The 16,395-nt window shown below is 30.0% G+C and overlaps 3 protein-coding genes across 6 annotated transcripts; 1 reads left to right on the top strand and 2 right to left on the bottom strand.

Moving 5' to 3' along the window:
* The first annotated feature begins 1,477 nt into the window (after positions 1-1,477).
* On the top strand, positions 1,478-8,391 carry LOC123273814 (putative nuclease HARBI1). 2 transcript variants are annotated; one of them, XM_044741285.1, is made up of 5 exons: positions 1,478-3,104; positions 3,297-3,478; positions 3,592-3,840; positions 7,493-7,628; positions 7,712-8,391. In XM_044741285.1, exons 1-5 carry the CDS (start codon positions 3,008-3,010, stop codon positions 8,248-8,250), a joined length of 1,203 nt encoding a protein of 400 aa, XP_044597220.1. In that variant the 5' UTR covers positions 1,478-3,007; the 3' UTR covers positions 8,251-8,391. The 2 variants fall into 2 exon arrangements, with proteins under 2 accessions (XP_044597220.1, XP_044597221.1); XM_044741286.1 differs by lacking the exon at positions 3,592-3,840.
* A 767-nt stretch (positions 8,392-9,158) lies between these two features.
* On the bottom strand, positions 9,159-10,577 carry LOC123273821. 2 transcript variants are annotated; one of them, XM_044741297.1, is made up of 3 exons: positions 10,544-10,577; positions 9,963-10,162; positions 9,159-9,866 (listed from the first exon to the last, which is right to left on the bottom strand). In XM_044741297.1, the coding sequence occupies exons 1-3, from the start codon at positions 10,557-10,559 to the stop codon at positions 9,702-9,704; spliced, it is 381 nt and encodes a 126-aa protein (XP_044597232.1). In that variant the 5' UTR covers positions 10,560-10,577; the 3' UTR covers positions 9,159-9,701. The 2 variants fall into 2 exon arrangements, with proteins under 2 accessions (XP_044597232.1, XP_044597234.1); XM_044741299.1 differs by lacking the exon at positions 10,544-10,577 and adding an exon at positions 10,237-10,298.
* Positions 10,573-12,421, bottom strand: LOC123273815. Of its 2 annotated transcripts, none has more exons than XM_044741287.1 (6): positions 12,108-12,421; positions 11,861-11,998; positions 11,667-11,732; positions 11,545-11,610; positions 11,040-11,424; positions 10,573-10,973 (listed from the first exon to the last, which is right to left on the bottom strand). In XM_044741287.1, exons 1-6 carry the CDS (start codon positions 12,199-12,201, stop codon positions 10,664-10,666), a joined length of 1,059 nt encoding a protein of 352 aa, XP_044597222.1. In that variant the 5' UTR covers positions 12,202-12,421; the 3' UTR covers positions 10,573-10,663. The 2 variants fall into 2 exon arrangements, with proteins under 2 accessions (XP_044597222.1, XP_044597223.1); XM_044741288.1 differs by having other exon boundaries at positions 11,040-11,421.
* Between the last annotated feature and the right edge of the window lie 3,974 nt (positions 12,422-16,395).

The raw sequence follows: 16,395 nt of genomic DNA, 5'->3' as shown, positions 1-16,395 counted from the left end.
CAGCGGCCAGATCTAAGATAAAAATTAAAATAGTCTGGTACTATTGGATTAATAAAGTCTTACACAACATTGATAGTATGCCTTGTGTTTAACTGATCAGGGTGGCGTCCAGTTTCAATAATAATATTTTGTGATGCCTATGATTATTGTTGGGAACTGAAATATTTAAAAAAATATGATATTAAAATACACAAGAAAAAGAAAACAAATTTTGAGTGTGGCTTCAATATACTCATGAACTCAAATCTTAGTTAATTATTGCAATATATGACTAAAGATTTGCAAATATAAATTTTATTAATAAATTTTTCCATATTAATTCTTTCATGAATAATAAAAAAATAATTAATTGAAGATAATATTAATATAATTTATATAATTATTAATCCTAATATAATTTATATAATTACTAATATGATTAATATGAATATAATTAATTAAATATAAAAATATAATAATTACATTTATGGACACTTGAAAAATACGATCTACTTACTGATGACTTGGTGGTATGCCATAGTGTAGTTTCACCTTCTTTGCACAAGGTTGAATACTTTGATCTTCTGAGTTATCACTATCACACATATTTTATTGTCAAAAATTAAAATAAAAATGTTTCACATCAAAATTAATTAAAATGCAGGTTATGTGTACCGTAGTAAACAACAACGTCGAACTGAGTGAGAAGCCACACCGTACACTCTACTACATAAAAAATATATATATATGTATACCTCAGTATAGCGTGGCGACCCGTCGCCACACCGTACACTCTACTACACATAAAATATATATATGTATACCTTAGTATAGCGTGGCGACCCGTCGCCACGGCAAGCGTCGCCACGCCAACAATTCGGTTTACAAGTAAGCCTATAGATTTTTCACATCAAAAAAAATTTTTTCATTTTTTTAAAAATTCTAGACTAGAATACCTCCTTAAACGTGAGCAAATCTCTCATCACGAGAGTAAAGATTACCGAAAAGTTCACGTGAGTGCTGACGGGTTAAGTACATAAAAAAACGAACAATTTAAAAAACAATTGTTTAATTGAATTTTCACATATTGATAATAAAAATTTTTTTCAATTAAATTTTTTTTCGTAGTGAGAAGAAAAAATTTCACGTATAAATCTTGTTTCAACAACATAAAAATGTATTTCAGTCTGAAATTGTCTGAAAATCATTTCAGATTGAATTTAAATTGGGATTAAAATTTTCTTCGAATTCATCCCAATTTGTAACAATTTATTTTTAATCTCGTAAAACTAAATTTTTCAAAATATAAAGTTATGTAAAATTTGAAAAAACTTAACTTAATTTTATTGTTTTTATTTAACAATATTGAATGAATTTTTTTCCTAATTCTTTTCTATATTTAACGACTAATTTTTATTTGTATTTCTTATTAATTTACAGCAAATATATGCTAAAAATATAAGCTCACATAATGCATTTGCAAGTGATGAATTGAAAAACTGATAGTTTTTCATTTTTACCCTAGATATTCCTACTTTGGTCTCATATGAATCTCAACTAGAAAAAAACTCCTAAAAATTTTGTTATTTTACATTGAGCATTCCCACTTTGGTCCCACATGAATCCTAACTAGAAACAATGTGCAAAAAATTTTTTATTTTCACGTTGGGTATTCCCCATTTAGATTCCACATGAATTCCAAATAGAAAAAAACTTCTAAAAAGTTTTTAATTTCACATTGGGCATTCCCACTTTGGTCCCACATGAATCCCAACTGGAAAAAAGTGCCAAAAAATTTTTATTTTCACGTTGGGTATTCCCATTTAGATCTCACATAAATCCCAATTAGAAAAAAACTTCTAAAAATTTTTTAATTTCACATTGGGCATTCCCACTTAGGTCCCACATGAGTCCCAACTGGAAGAAAGTGCCAAAAAAATTTTATTTTCACGTTAAGTACTCTCATTTAGATCCCATATGAATCCCAACTAGAGAAATTGAGAATAATTTATTTCATTTTCAATTGGGATTTCCCAATTGGGTTCTTCATTGGGTCCTCATTGGGATTTCCCTATTGGGCATGCCCCATTCGAACCCAAGGGGGCCCAGATGTATTAAGTATACCTTGGGTATTCCCAATATAATTTCTAGTCGGGATAATGTGACCAATATAGATGATGTATGGGAGGCTGATTTTGTAGAAATAAAATCTTTAAAAACTTATAACGATGGTGTTTCATTTATCCTAGTTGTAATAGATATCCTAAGTAAATACGTATGGGTTGAACCCTTATTAGATAAGTCAGCAAAATCAGTTTTACAAGGTTTTAAGAATATTTTTGATCGTAGTAAAGGTCGGTATACTTTTTATGATCCAGAGCGATAAAGGAAAAGAATTTGTAGCAGGTAGTGTAAAACAGTATTTAAAGTAAAAAAAAATATATTTTAGAACTGCACGTAACCCTGATGTAAAAGCTGCAGTTATAGAACGTGTTAATAGAACCCTTAAGGAAAGAATGTTGCGATATTTCACTCATCGTAAAACTTACCGTTACATTGATATTTTACAAAAGTTAGTTGAAGCCTATAATCATACGAAGCATAGTTCAATAAGAATGGAACCTGCAGCAGTTACTCTAAGTAATGCTAAAGAGGCGCTGCTGAATATACAAAAACCGTTTCCAAAAATTAAACCTCGGAAAATACCCTTTAAATGGCCGCGTTCAAGTTTACTAAGTTCTTGGCAGATCTTAGCATATCCTATTGAATAAAATGGCGACAGCTGAATAATGATGTAAATACCTGAATAGTAAGTATAGATGTTTTTATTTTGGACAGACTGACTTGAACTGACTTGAATAACGCTGATAATTAAAATAAGTATACTCAAGTATTTATACAGTATCGATATAGAGCGGTGTCAACTAACCTCCACACATCATACTTGTAGTTTAATCAGGAAAGTAATTTATACTGATTTTTTGCAATAAAGTTTTTTTTATTTATAAGTGTGAAAATATAACAAAAAATGGATAATTTTGATTTATTGGACATGATAATAATGGACGAAGTGTTACTGGCAGAAGCGGAGGAAAATATCTTTAATGTGATTAATAGATTATTGGGTAATTATTTAATTTAATGAATGTGATTGTAAAGTACATGAGCTAAATTTTTAATAATTAATAAACTAATCCTTATACTTTATTTAGTTTTAATTATAAAAATTAATTAAAGTCTGTTAAATTCACAGTCTTTTAATTTATTATTAAATGACCTTTATTATTATTTCAAGTTAGTTAACTTTAACGTTTCAGATTTTAACAATAACTTCTTAATTGATGATTTTTTTTTATACGACGGAGATTTGGATGGGGATGATGTGAATGCACGGGGTGATCCGCCAACTCGAATTAATAATTATTATGAGGAAGTGATTCCTGAATACGATGATGAGCAATTTTATTTGCATTTTCGCATGTCACGAGAAGCATTCGTAGTAAGTTTCTGATTTAAACTTCTTCAATTTTCTTAAATGATGTTAATTACTAACTAAGTGACAGTTTATTTAAGGCAAGTATCACAATTACTTAAAGATTAAATAAATTTTAGGACCTAGAAGAGATTATTTCTCTGCATGTACGTAATTTGAATGACCCAATACCACTGGGTAAAAAAATTTTAATGACAATATGGCTACTGGCTACTCCTGATAGTTTCCGTTCAGTTGCAGATCGCTTCAATTTCTCTAAAAGTACTGCACATTCTGCTTTCAAACAGATCATTTTAATTCTATCTCATAATTTACTTCCAAATTTTATTTCTTGGCCAAATGATGAAGAATCTGCATTAATTGAGAATGTAAACTGAATTATATCATTCTTTACCCTCGCGGTATTGAAATCACTAAAGATCCATGGTGGGTACATGAAGGGTCCACAGAGGAGCTACACGGGATGTACTGTGGAACAACAGTGGATCCACTGTGGATTTTGTGACGTTTTGCCATCGTGGTTCCACCGTGGTTAAGCAAAGGCTTTCTTGTGAATCTATTGTGGTTTGACTGTGGTTCGATGGTGGTTTAGCGGTGTTCCTACTGTGGCTCCACAATGGTTCCATTGTGAATTTGCAATGGTTCCATTGTGGGTCCCGAGTCGAAATTCGAGTTCTGTTTTAACCGTAATTTTTTTATTGTGAATAATAATTATTATTGTTATAAAAAATAAGTAGTAGTAATTAATAATAATTGTTATTAACATAAAAATTTGTAATTAACAATTATTACAATTACTACTATAAAAATCGTTTATGAACACAAAAAAATATATAAATTAATTTTTTAACAAAAAAACAAAAATTAATGATTTCCTCAATTTGAGAGAGTATTTTTTTACGAACAGGGATTATTTACGATCCAATTTGTACAGCTAAGGAGTAAGGAGGTAGAAGTAGAGGATTACTTATGCTAAATTAACCTAATACACTCCGTAAATAAAGATATAAATAAAAATCGCTTTGCCCTAACCGAGAACCGAACTCGGAACCTATCGCTCGCCAACTTACGCGCTACCCGCATCGCTACACGGCCGACTGAGAAAAGTTGAATCTCAGTAATCTCATAAACTTTTTAAATGACGCGTCTTCAAATGACTAAGTTCTAAGTGGAATCTGAAAAGGAACTTTGCGAAAAAATTAAATGAATAATAATAATTATATCTACAGACATTCAAAATTGAAATTTAGTTTCCCATTCTCAATTATTTATCTTATACTTCTATTTTCAATTGTAAGATTCGGTAATTGTTTATTTTCACGGGGTGTGAAATCAACATGTTTAGATTACTTTCTACTTAATAGATATTTTTTTTTTTTTTTTTAGAATAAATCTAAAATAGAAAATTTTTAAAAAATGTTAATTTTTGGGATAAGAAAAATTATGAAACATGTCAATTTTTTAACTATAAACAAATTATGAAAAATGTCAAATTTTGAGTTAAAAAAAAGTTTTAGCAAAATATCTGAAAATTAATATTTTTGAAGAATTTTTTGTTCTACTTGTAAAATATTTTTTTTTATTAAAGTAAATCTAAAATAGAAAAATTTTTAAAAATTTTAATTTTGGATTAAAAACAATTGATATAAATTGAATAAATTTCAATTGTAGAACAATAAAAATATAAAAACGTCAATTGTTGATTAAAAACTTTGAAAAAATATCAAAAAATTAATATTTTCGAAAAAATTTTTTTTTATTTGTTTATTTTTATCCATTGAATACGAAACAAATCACCAAAAATTGATAGACCAAGTGGATGAATTTTATTGACGATTTTCTATCAGAGCAAAATTTAAGTTAACATTTCAATTGCGACAACTATAGTTTAATTTTAAAAACGTGAAACTAAACAATTACCTGCGATTCTTATATATTTTAAAACTTTTTGCAGTGAAAATGTGTGAACTAAACTGAATCCGAACAAAAACAGTTTCACTGTAAAAAAATTGCGCCAAGTCCACGTTCATAACACTATCAAGAAAAAAAAAATTTCTTTCTTCTTTACAAAAAGATATAAAATAAAAAAATTAAAAAATCCAAGTAACCGATATGATTGTATTTAATTTTCGGAAATTAAAAAACATTTTATTGTAACTTTGAAAATTAAAAAAAACATTTTGGAACGTATTTAGTGTGCGTGGTTGCAAAATATTTTACTTTTAATAAAATTCGTAAAATCTATTTACTAGGACTTTATAAAAATTGAAATACACAATGACGCACACCAAGTACGTTCCAAAATTTTTTTTTTAATTTTCAAATTTACAATAAAATTTTTTTTAATTTCCGAAAATTAAATACAATCATATCGGTTACTTGGATTTTTTAATTTTTTTATTTTATATCTTTTTGTAAAGAAAAAAGAAATTTTTTTTTCTTGATAGTGTTATGAACGTGGACTTGGCGCAATTTTTTTACAGTGAAACTGTTTTTGTTCGGATTTTAGTATTTTTTGTAATTATAATAAAAATTTACAATAGGTACCAACTTAAATCTCGCGTTGACTGCATTTTTTATAGCAAACTATCCCATTGAAGCTACAGTTTATGAAAAAACAATTCCAGTGCACCCTGGCGGATGTAGATGCAAGCTGTGAAATGTATTTTTATAACTGTAGTTTCCCATTTATTGGAAGATTACCATGCATTCTCGAATTATTTAGTCTGTGGCATGTCACTTTTACATAGAAAAAAAGTCAGGATCGAAATTTTTGAGCTTACTATAGTTTGTGCTGATGAAATTTAATAATTTCAAGTAGATATTGTTATAATTGAATATAATTAATTAATATCAGTAAAATAAAGCATGAATTACAGTTATAATATAAAATTTAGGAACAAGAAGTACCGTAGAATTAAATAAAATTTTGCAACCTCAAAATACCGTTCTGCTTACAGTAAACACAGTCGGTAGTCTGGCGCTCCGTTTACAACGGATTTGAACGGAACTTGGCGCCAGATTCTACCGAATCTGTGGATTTAGAAAAGAATAATTTTTTTTTCCAAAATTCAAATTTTCGAAAAAAAACCCCTTTTCTGAGGTAGTTATTATTATTATTATTTATTTATTTATTTATTTTCAATTTTTAAATGTCAACTTTTCATGAAAATTTGTTTGAAGTGATTGTCCCGAGCGCTTCCGAAATCTTATCAGCTAGAAATCTTAAAGAATTCGGCAAAAAATAAAAAACCTTTGACCAAGGGTATTAATCGATTCCAAAAACTAATTATCTTTTTACCTTAAAAAATAACGCTATTTTTGCATTTGCTGAATACAGATATTTTCTAATTTCACTACTTCTGTTTTAGGCACACTCACTACACGGTTTCATGGTATTATTTATTTAATAAGAAAAGTTGAAAATTTGTTATCTGACAATATATGTAGAATTCATCTGTCAACTTTACAAATTCAAGGGGGTCTTCTGGTTTGACGCCCTGATTCTTGAGCATTTTTTTAGGATTTTTTTATAAAGACCAATGAGGAGATAGAACTTTAAACTTTTTACTATTTATTTTATACGTATTTTAAGAGTGTATAGTTAAATTTTTAGCCATGAGTGGAACCACAGTACAATCACCACCAAATCACGATGGATCCACGATGAATCCACAATAAAACCACAAATTAACCTACGGTTGAATCACAGTAAAACCACTGTTGAACCACGGCAGAGTCACGACAATTCCACTATAAAACCGGAGGTGGAACCATGATGGAACCACGATCGAACCACAAAAGATTCACAGTTAATCCACTGTAAAACCGCTGTTGAACCACGGTGGAATCGCAATGGCAAAATGGCACAAAACCCACAGTGGATCCACCGTGGTTCCATCGTGGCTCCACAGTAAGACCACTACAACCGTGGTTCCATCGTGGATCCACCGTGGTTGCTAAACTGCGAGGGTTAACTTTAACTTTGATCAAATTAATTTATTCATTTTAATCATTTAGGCTTTTCTTAATAAAGCTGGAGGGTTCCCTGGAATTGTGGGTGCAATTGACGGGTGTCATATTTCAATAAGACAACCACCAGGAAATGCGAACGATTACTATAATCGAAAAGGAAGCCACTCCATTATCTTGCAAGGTATGTAATGTAAAAATTTCCATTTATTAATCATTTGCAAAATTCATTATTATAAATTCATTTTTTTCACTTAATATTAAAAGGTACATGTGATCATAATGGAAAATTTATTGATGTTTTAATTGGACGACCTGGAAGAGCTCATGACTCACCAGTTTTTAGAAGCTCTCCGTTGTATGAAAAAATAACAGATGCTCAAAATCCGTTATTAAATTTAAATCAACATATTCTTGCTGATTCTGCTTACGCATTAATGACCAATGTTTTGACTCCATTTAAAGATAATGGTCATTTAACGCCACAGCAAGTAAGATATAATGTACGGCACGCATCTTTGCGTAGTGTAATAGAACGAGCGTTCGGAATATTAAAAGCTAAATTCCGCCGGTTGAACTATTTAGACGTTCAGTCTGTCCAGACTGCAAACCTTATAGTAGCAGCAGCATGTACACTTCATAATTTTATATTAGCCCGTGAGGAAAGACTTAATATAAATTTATTAAATGTGGAAGTTCACGAAGATGATAATGATGATAATATTGATGATATTGATGAAAATGAAAACATTGAAGAGAATATTAATGCTGTTGAAAAACGAAATGAAATTATGAACTCTATGTAAATTATAAAACTAATTTTTCATTTTTATATCAGGGTGATTCTCTGTAAGGATATTTTATGCTGTTCCAGGTAGTTTTTTATTAGAAAAATTGTTATTTTGTTACAAAAAAAAATTTATTACGAAAATAAAAAAACATTTCTATTGGGAGCATTAAAAATTAAAATGAAGTAAATTTTGGTTTTTTTGCTATAAATTCGTAAACCACCGAAATAACTGTCTCCTGGGCTGTCCCATTCCCAAAATTAAAACTTTAAGATTAAATTTTAAGTTATTCGTCCATAATATATAATTTGGTCCATAATGATTATAAACTTAATTAATTAACTAACAATTTTTTTCAATAAAAAGTACCGAAAGTTAATTTGTTTCATTAAATTCATTAAACTTAAGTTTGTCCCAGGCATTTTAAAAACAGTCCCCTGCCAGAAGTTCAAAACCAAAAAAAAATCCAGCGTGTTATTTTACCTTTTGTAAGTTTTATAAGGACCTAATTAGCCTTGAGTTGATAATCATAGGGCTGTTAGCGCTTTATCGGCATTTTATTTAATGTCAAAGCACCGTTTGTGCAGGAAATATTTGTCTGAGCCACTTCAAAACTCAGTCCCCTGGCCAGTATTTTTATTTATAATTTATTTATAAAACGGCTACGTAACAAATCACCCGCACGACATTTCACCAGCGACAATTCACCATGATTTTTTCAATGTAAAAAGATTATTAATATTTATAAAAAATAATTATAAATATCCCAGACACAGTGGCCCCAAAATGTAGCGGGTGAGTTGTCGTGCGGGTGAAATGACGTGCCACGACTGGTAATTAGCAGAATTACAATTTTTAATGTATATATCTTAGTAATTAGTATTATTCTAAATGTCTAGGTGTAAGAGTACGTTATCAAAACTTACTGAGTCTTACCGTTAAACTTTATTATTGTACATATTCACATAAAAAAAATAAAAAAATGCTAAGTTAAAATAATTTTTTTTTTTATTTTGAAGATACATTAATATTTTTCTAATTAATTCAAAAAAAATATTTGACAAATTTAGGCCATAGCTCACGTAATGTAATAAAACATAATAACGATAATAATAATTAACTTCATTGGAGAATAATAAATCATATGATTGTTCAAAGGAGGAAATTAATCTAAGTTTTAGCGAAGATCAATCCAAATGTTTAAAAATTCAATCAGTCAGAGTCTTCATCGCGAGCATCCTGGATTGCCCTCCAACGCGCATTTTTTTTATTTTGAATAACATTAATATTTTTCTTATTAAATCAAACATAGTAGAAAAATTTAGGCCATAACTGACGTAATATAATAAAAAATAGTAACGATAATGATCATTAACTTCATTGAAGAGTAATAAATTATGTGATTGTTTGAAGTAGGAAATTAATATGAGTTTTATCGATGATCAATGTAAATCTTCAAAAATTTAAAGTCAGTCAGAGTCGTCAGAGTCGCCAGCGTGAGCATAGCGAGCAGCCCTGATTGCCCTCCAACGTGCATCCTCCCGGTCCAAGCAAACATGGTAGTAGTGATTGAAGGTGTCATAGTACTCCCATGGTTCAATAGGCTCACCGCGTTTCGATACGCCTTTATGGTACTGAAAAAAAAGAAAAATTAATTTTGAGATATTTTTTTTTTTTTTTTTTTTTTATAGTCATATAATCATATATATAATCATTTTCTATTTATTTACCTTGAACGTATGATAGAGTTCGCAAAAATGACGCCAGCATTCACTGACGGATTTCTTTCCAATAAGTCCGCTGTTTTCTGCAATTTTCGTCCACTTCTCATAATCAGGACGATTCATCTCGTACCAGCTTTCGTATTGGAAAAGTCTTTCCAACGTCATCAAGCGGCTTCGTAACAGTAGTCGTTCCTGAATTCTGGTCCCTGAAATTAAAAAAGTAAAAACAATTAACAATTACTCAATTATGTTTGATTAATTATAATTTTTTAATGCTTACACATAATTAAAAAATTAAGAATTAATTCAAGGATGAATAATTCAAGGATGATGAAGTAAAAGATCCTTCGTATTAGACTGCTTGAAAAGTTATGAATTTTTATTTTGTTTTAAAACAAATTAGGTGAAAAATAAAAGAATAATGAAAAGACAAAATTCAAATTTAAAAAAAAAACAAATTTGAGCGTGTTCTAAATTTTGTTTTTTTAAATAAAATGACTTATAATAAATATTTAATTTTTGAATTTTTAAAATAAATGTAATTAACTTAATTATATTTTAGTTTATTATGAATGAATATCACTTACTTTTTTTATTTAACATAATTTTTGTTGAACTGAAATTTTATATTATAAAAACGACTTCAAATTTAATTAACGAATAATTTGTAAAAAAAAACATTTTTCAAAAAGAAGACAAAAATAAGTCTATTTATCACGATTATCCAAAAAAGACTTTAGAATGCGGTTTTTCTCTGCTATCACCGTTGTCAGGCCTTTTAAGGTTAATAGCCCTTCACGGTATAATTCTTGCGACGTTGTTAAAGAGTCCACATGATCTTTCATAATATTATTGCGCTGATGTCCAATATCAATAAAAGCTTTTTTTTGTTGATAATAAGAGCTTTTTACTTTTCCAGGTCCAGTTTTTGGCGTATTCGAAAAATCAGATCCTGACTTTGAGGTCGAGGCAGACGACTGCTCGTTTGATGAATTTTTCACCATGTTTTTGGCAACACTGAAATAAATAAATAATCAATCAAAATTTATTAGGAAAATACAAATGATTTAATTTTATACTCACTGTGTGTCTGAAACTGTCAAATTAATAGGTTCTATATTTTCTTTACTGATACTGGAGAATGTACTGGTAGAGAAGTTTACAGACTCATCGTTTTTAAATATTTCATCCATCTCATCAAACCAAGGCCACGGTTTTCGACCTCGTCCTGTGGTTAGCCGAGGATTATTATTCCTTTTTTTTTCAACATATGTTGCTTTCATGTTTGTTAACTTTTTACTCAAATCATCGGTAGTGTAATCAGTGAGACCATGCTCCTTAAATACCCCACAAATTTGAATCCACAAGTCTTTGTTTCTTATTTTCGGATTTCTAAATAGGTGGACGCGTTTTTCGTATTCCGTCAGCAATAATTTGATTGATTTGTGATCATTCCAAGGGCGTTCTGCTAAGAAATAATTAGAGTTAGAATTGTGAAATAATTGCAAATTAAATATACACAAAAAAAATTTTTCGTTACGTATAATTAAACGGAAAAAATTATAATTAATTATTACATTTAACGTACCATTACGAGTAATTTTTTCTCCTACTGCATCCGATTGACTTTTTTCCAGAGCTCGGTCCAGTGAATCTGTACAATAAAAATTTTACCTGTATTTTTACAATTAATTATTATATTTAACTTACCATTGCGATTTTTCTTTTTTCCTACTGTATTTGATTGATTATTTTGTACCTCTTTGTCCAGAAAATCTGTATAATATAATATATAATTTTACGTATATTCTTATAAGTTGATATTTATGATAAAAATTAAGAAAATACACAAGACACTAGGGAAATGATCAAGAAAAAAATATATTCCAGTTATTATGAAGTACCTTGCGTAACCTGTTCAAAGTTTGTAAATGTCAAAGCTGTTCCCTCATTAGGATCAGCTGTTTGATCCACATTTCTGTCATCTGTTGGACTTTGAGTAGGGATAATAGATTTAAAAAAATTTAATGCAAACGACGGATCTAAAAATAATTAGTGAAAATGGCAATTATTTAAATTAACAACAAAATTATAATTGTTAGGTTAAATATTTTTTAAACTTCGCATCTTGAAATTAAATTGCATACATACCATTTTGTATCTTATTATGAACATCTTTATTGTCGATCACAGTGTAATTTTCATCATTCCAACTGTATGTAATACTTAAATTAGTTCCGTCCATTTTTAATATTTATTTAATTTTATTTTTATTTTTAATAATTTGATTTCAAACAAAATAGCGTTTATTTTGTAAATAATATACATTCACATATTTGACATATACTGCAATGCTAATATGTATAGAAAGTTGTAAGCTCTATCTAGAAACAGTAAGTGTGTCCAAAGTTAATTTTTTGGTAGATCAAGTCAGCCCTGCTCAGAACTTAGTAAACTTGAACGCGGCCAATACAAGGTGAATGATTATGTACGAATCAGTAAATATAAGTCAACGTTTGAGAAAGGATATGAGGCTGGTTATACAGAAGAAATTTTTCAAATTACTAAAACTAAACTTTGTCAGAAAATTCCTACTTATAAATTAAAAGATTTAAATGGAGAAGTGACTGATGGTTTTTTTTATGAACAAGAAATAGTGCGAGTGATTAAGGACCTTGAAAAAGAAGAATCTTTAATTGAGAAAATAATTAAAACCAAGGGAAAGCGTAAAAATAAACAGTATTTAGTGAAGTGGCAAGGATATCCAGATAAATTTAATTCTTGGGTTCTTGCATCAACTATAACAGAATGAATAAGTCAGAGTTTCATATGGTTTTACCAACTGACAGTAGTATGAATTACTTCTCAGACAATACAGCTACTCATTATACAACTATGTTACCTGAACATATTACATTGGAAGGTGAATGGGTCGTTGGACTAAAAGAAATACAGTTTCCAACAAGTTTTCTTCATATTCATACGGTAGAAGACGGTAAAATATATCTAGTGACTGCTGGTGTAGGAAAATTTGATATGCGTAATGATTATTACTTTCCACGAGGCCTCTATACATATCGAAATGAATTTATAACTACTTTAAATTTTTTTCTCCCAACCGTCAACCATTTTTCTTTCGAAATAGATAATTCAGGGTTACTCTGTTAGATATTTTGGGCTTTGATCGCTATATTGATGGAAATAAGAAGAAAAAATTTGTGCTTGGTGATAGAGATGGAAAAAATTATGAATTTACAAATGTAAGTAATAGTATATTACACATCTAGGGCAGTAAAATAAGAAATGTCTCAGATCACATGTAATTGTTGTCCGAGGCGAAGCCGAGGTCAATAAACATGTGATTGAGGCTTTTTTATTTACTGCCCGTGGTGTGTATACTATTTTTCTCCTCGACCGAGGCGGAAAGCGGCATTTTCGTTTAGCGCAGCGGGAGGAAAATTTACGCTTTCCACCCGGAGGTGAGAAAAAGACCTTTCAGTCTGATAAGAGGTTTGCGTAGTAGTCTTTTTGTTTATTCTGATATCTGTTCACCGTATGTAACCGAAAATGTAACCACTCCCTCATTACGCATAGTTCCTTTGGACATGAGCTCATACTCCTATGGCATGACAGTGACCAATACTTATGGTTCATCTAATTATATTCCTGTTTTATCAAATTCATTTTGGACAATTGGAATAGATATAAGGAATAACATTGGAAATCCTGTACCATTTGCGTACAGACCGTTGAATGTTACACTACATTTCAAAAGGATCGATTAAAAATGTCTCATTACATTGAATACTATAATAATCAGGCAGGTGGAGGATATATCGAAAAATATAATATGTAGATTTGGCAAAGCTTATGTATGTTCTTATCAACACGCTCATGGTATAGGTGCTTTTCTGGGAGGACTCTTTCACAGAGTTGTCCCTTTTCTCGGTAAAGCGGAACGAGCTGTAGGAAAAGAGGCTCTTCATACAGGTATGAATGTATTGAGTAACGTCACAACAGGGAAAATTCCTTTCAAACAATCATTGGAACACAGACTAACAGAATCAGGAATTCGACTTAAAAGAAAAGCATCAGAAAAATTGGATAAGATAATGCGTGGATCAGGGTATAAAAGACAGTGAATACGTAAAATAACTCATAAAGCAAACAACCGCAGGAGAGTGCGGAAGCGTACTAGTAGTAAAAAAAAGATTACTAAGAAAAAAAAAGTTAACAAAAAAAAATAAAAACCTCAAAAAAAAAAAAAATAAACGCAAAGTGAAAAAATCTAAAAAGCGTGACGTATACGATATATTTAATTAATAAAAATGTCGTTTTTAAATTCTCACTCTGAGGAGTGTGCAAAATCAGAACTGGATTTATTCACACTACCTCCTACACAAACAAGTATTGAACAATCACAATGGGCATATTATAACCCTATGACATCTTTGTCAGACGACACTCCAATAGAATTCGTTGTACCTGGACATGGTGAAGAATACATTGACTTATCGCATAATATCCCTGGCGGATTCGTGGTCACGGTAAAATGATCGTGAAACGACGGTGAATGTACCATAAATTCACAGTGTCGACAAATGATCGTTGAATGACCGTCACTTGACTATCGAACGGCCGTCATTTGACAGTGAACGAAGAGTATCATTGTGAAAGTTTTTCACTGTTACTTTATGATTTTTATTCTGTACAGTTATCATACTTCACTATTCGAAAAACCTAATTTTTACTTGACTTCTCCGATTTTTCACCTGAGTAAAAATCGTAGATCATCGATCGATCGTCTGTCATTTGACAGTCATTCGAAAACATATAAATTGTCAAAAAACCGTAACTCGGTGGTAGATGCACAGTAGTCTGTGAGTGAAACGACCGTGAAACGAGCGTATAATGTCGGTAAGTCAGGAACTTTTTACTAATAAAAAATGGAAAAGTGCTGATTATATTTTTTTTTTTATTTCATTAAAAATACTCAAAGTGTATAAAAAGATAGGTAAATGAGAAATTTTTAGTAACTAATCGGGATGAGAAATTTGAAAAAAATATTAAATTATTGTAATTTTGTTTATTTCAAAGTAAAATTATAAAAAATTAATCAGATTACAGGCAATCAACAGAGATCCATCATTTCAATACTTTTCAGAAGAGTTTATGGCTTCCAAGTGTTGAATTTTTTTTATAGTCTTAAATGAGAAACTATAATACCTTTTGATTATGAAAAATATAATATAATCAATATTGTTTTTTTTTTTTTTTTTTTTAGAGACGAAAACTTTAATTTCAAAATTACGGAAAAATTGTCTGTTATCAAGAAGAATTATTATGAGATATTTTTTTTTAACAATTCAATTTTTAGCAATTTCTTTTCCAGATCTTTTTTTATACAGTTAATAATTTCACCATAATTTCGAAATTAAGAATTTCGTAATCATCAAAAATTTGAATCATTTATTACAATTATTATTTTGAAGTCATGGAAAAAATATAACTTTATTTAAGCTATTTTTATCTGTGCAATGAAAAAAAAAATGACTTGGTTTTGACACCTTATGATGTGACTGAATCAAATGTTTCGTGCAGTGTCTTAGATAGCCTAGCTGGTAGAGTCTTGGGCGCGCGACCAGATGAATCGGGTTCGAGTCTCGGTCTAGACTGTCCGCAATATTTTTTTTTATTTTATTGTCCGTGATAGTAGCGTAAAATCACCGTATTTGGACAGTATATTGAGCGTACAGTGTCGGTCATAACGTCATAGATTCACTTGCGTATGCACCGTAAATATTCAATAAATTTATAGTAGATATCGTTCACAACGGTATCCGATGCTGACTGACAGATCGCTCGGTAAGAACGAACTTTATACGGTGAAACGACCGTGAAACAACCGTCATTCGACCGTGCTTCCACCGTGTCGCCGAAACCGCCAGGGATGATAAAAATTAAAGCAAAAATTGTAAAACCTGAGGGTTCAGTAGATGAAAAAGATATTGTGGGTCCAGTAAATAATTTTCTGCATTCAATCTTTAATCAAAAAACAGTGTCACCATCTAATAATACCTACGCTTATAGAGCTTACTTAGAAACACTTTTAAATAATGGAGTTGATGCAAAAAGTACTCATCTTAAGATGTGAATGTGGAATATGAATACAATGGGAGAATTTGATAATTTAGAGAAAATAAAAAATCGTGGTCTAGAGGACCGATCGGTATACACCTCAAAAGGAAAAGATTTTGAAATAATGGGTCATTTACATTGTGATGTTTTTAATCAAGATAAATTTTTACTTAACGGAGTTGAAATGAGAATACGATTAATTAGGTCAAAAAACACATTTTGTCTTATGAATGCGAGTAAAAATAACGACGTGGTCAAGATTTTGGAAGCTATGCTCATTACAAGGAGAGTGAAAACTAAC

Source organism: Cotesia glomerata, unplaced genomic scaffold, assembly GCF_020080835.1.
Source record: "Cotesia glomerata isolate CgM1 unplaced genomic scaffold, MPM_Cglom_v2.3 scaffold_14, whole genome shotgun sequence".
In the NCBI taxonomy this organism is placed as follows: domain Eukaryota; kingdom Metazoa; phylum Arthropoda; class Insecta; order Hymenoptera; family Braconidae; genus Cotesia; species Cotesia glomerata.
The sequence above is the reverse complement of the archived record's forward strand: the minus strand, read 5'-3'. Positions and strand labels throughout refer to the sequence as shown.

What these genes read in the sequence shown, in the direction of transcription:
- LOC123273821 (XM_044741297.1), bottom strand. An exon ending in AACTCTATCATACGTTCAAG is followed by an intron (nt 9,867 to 9,962) that starts GTAAATAAATAG and finishes CTTTTTTTTCAG; the next exon opens with TACCATAAAGGCGTATCGAA.
- LOC123273815 (XM_044741287.1), bottom strand. Translation starts at nt 12,201, where the DNA reads ATGGACGGAACTAATTTAAGTATTACATACAGTTGGAATGATGAAAAT. An exon ending in TCATAATAAGATACAAAATG is followed by an intron (nt 11,999 to 12,107) that starts GTATGTATGCAA and finishes AATTATTTTTAG; the next exon opens with ATCCGTCGTTTGCATTAAAT. An exon ending in CTTTGAACAGGTTACGCAAG is followed by an intron (nt 11,733 to 11,860) that starts GTACTTCATAAT and finishes TATATTATACAG; the next exon opens with ATTTTCTGGACAAAGAGGTA.
- LOC123273814 (XM_044741285.1), top strand. Translation starts at nt 3,008, where the DNA reads ATGGATAATTTTGATTTATTGGACATGATAATAATGGACGAAGTGTTA. An exon ending in TGTCACGAGAAGCATTCGTA is followed by an intron (nt 3,479 to 3,591) that starts GTAAGTTTCTGA and finishes AATAAATTTTAG; the next exon opens with GACCTAGAAGAGATTATTTC. An exon ending in AATCTGCATTAATTGAGAAT is followed by an intron (nt 3,841 to 7,492) that starts GTAAACTGAATT and finishes TTAATCATTTAG; the next exon opens with GCTTTTCTTAATAAAGCTGG.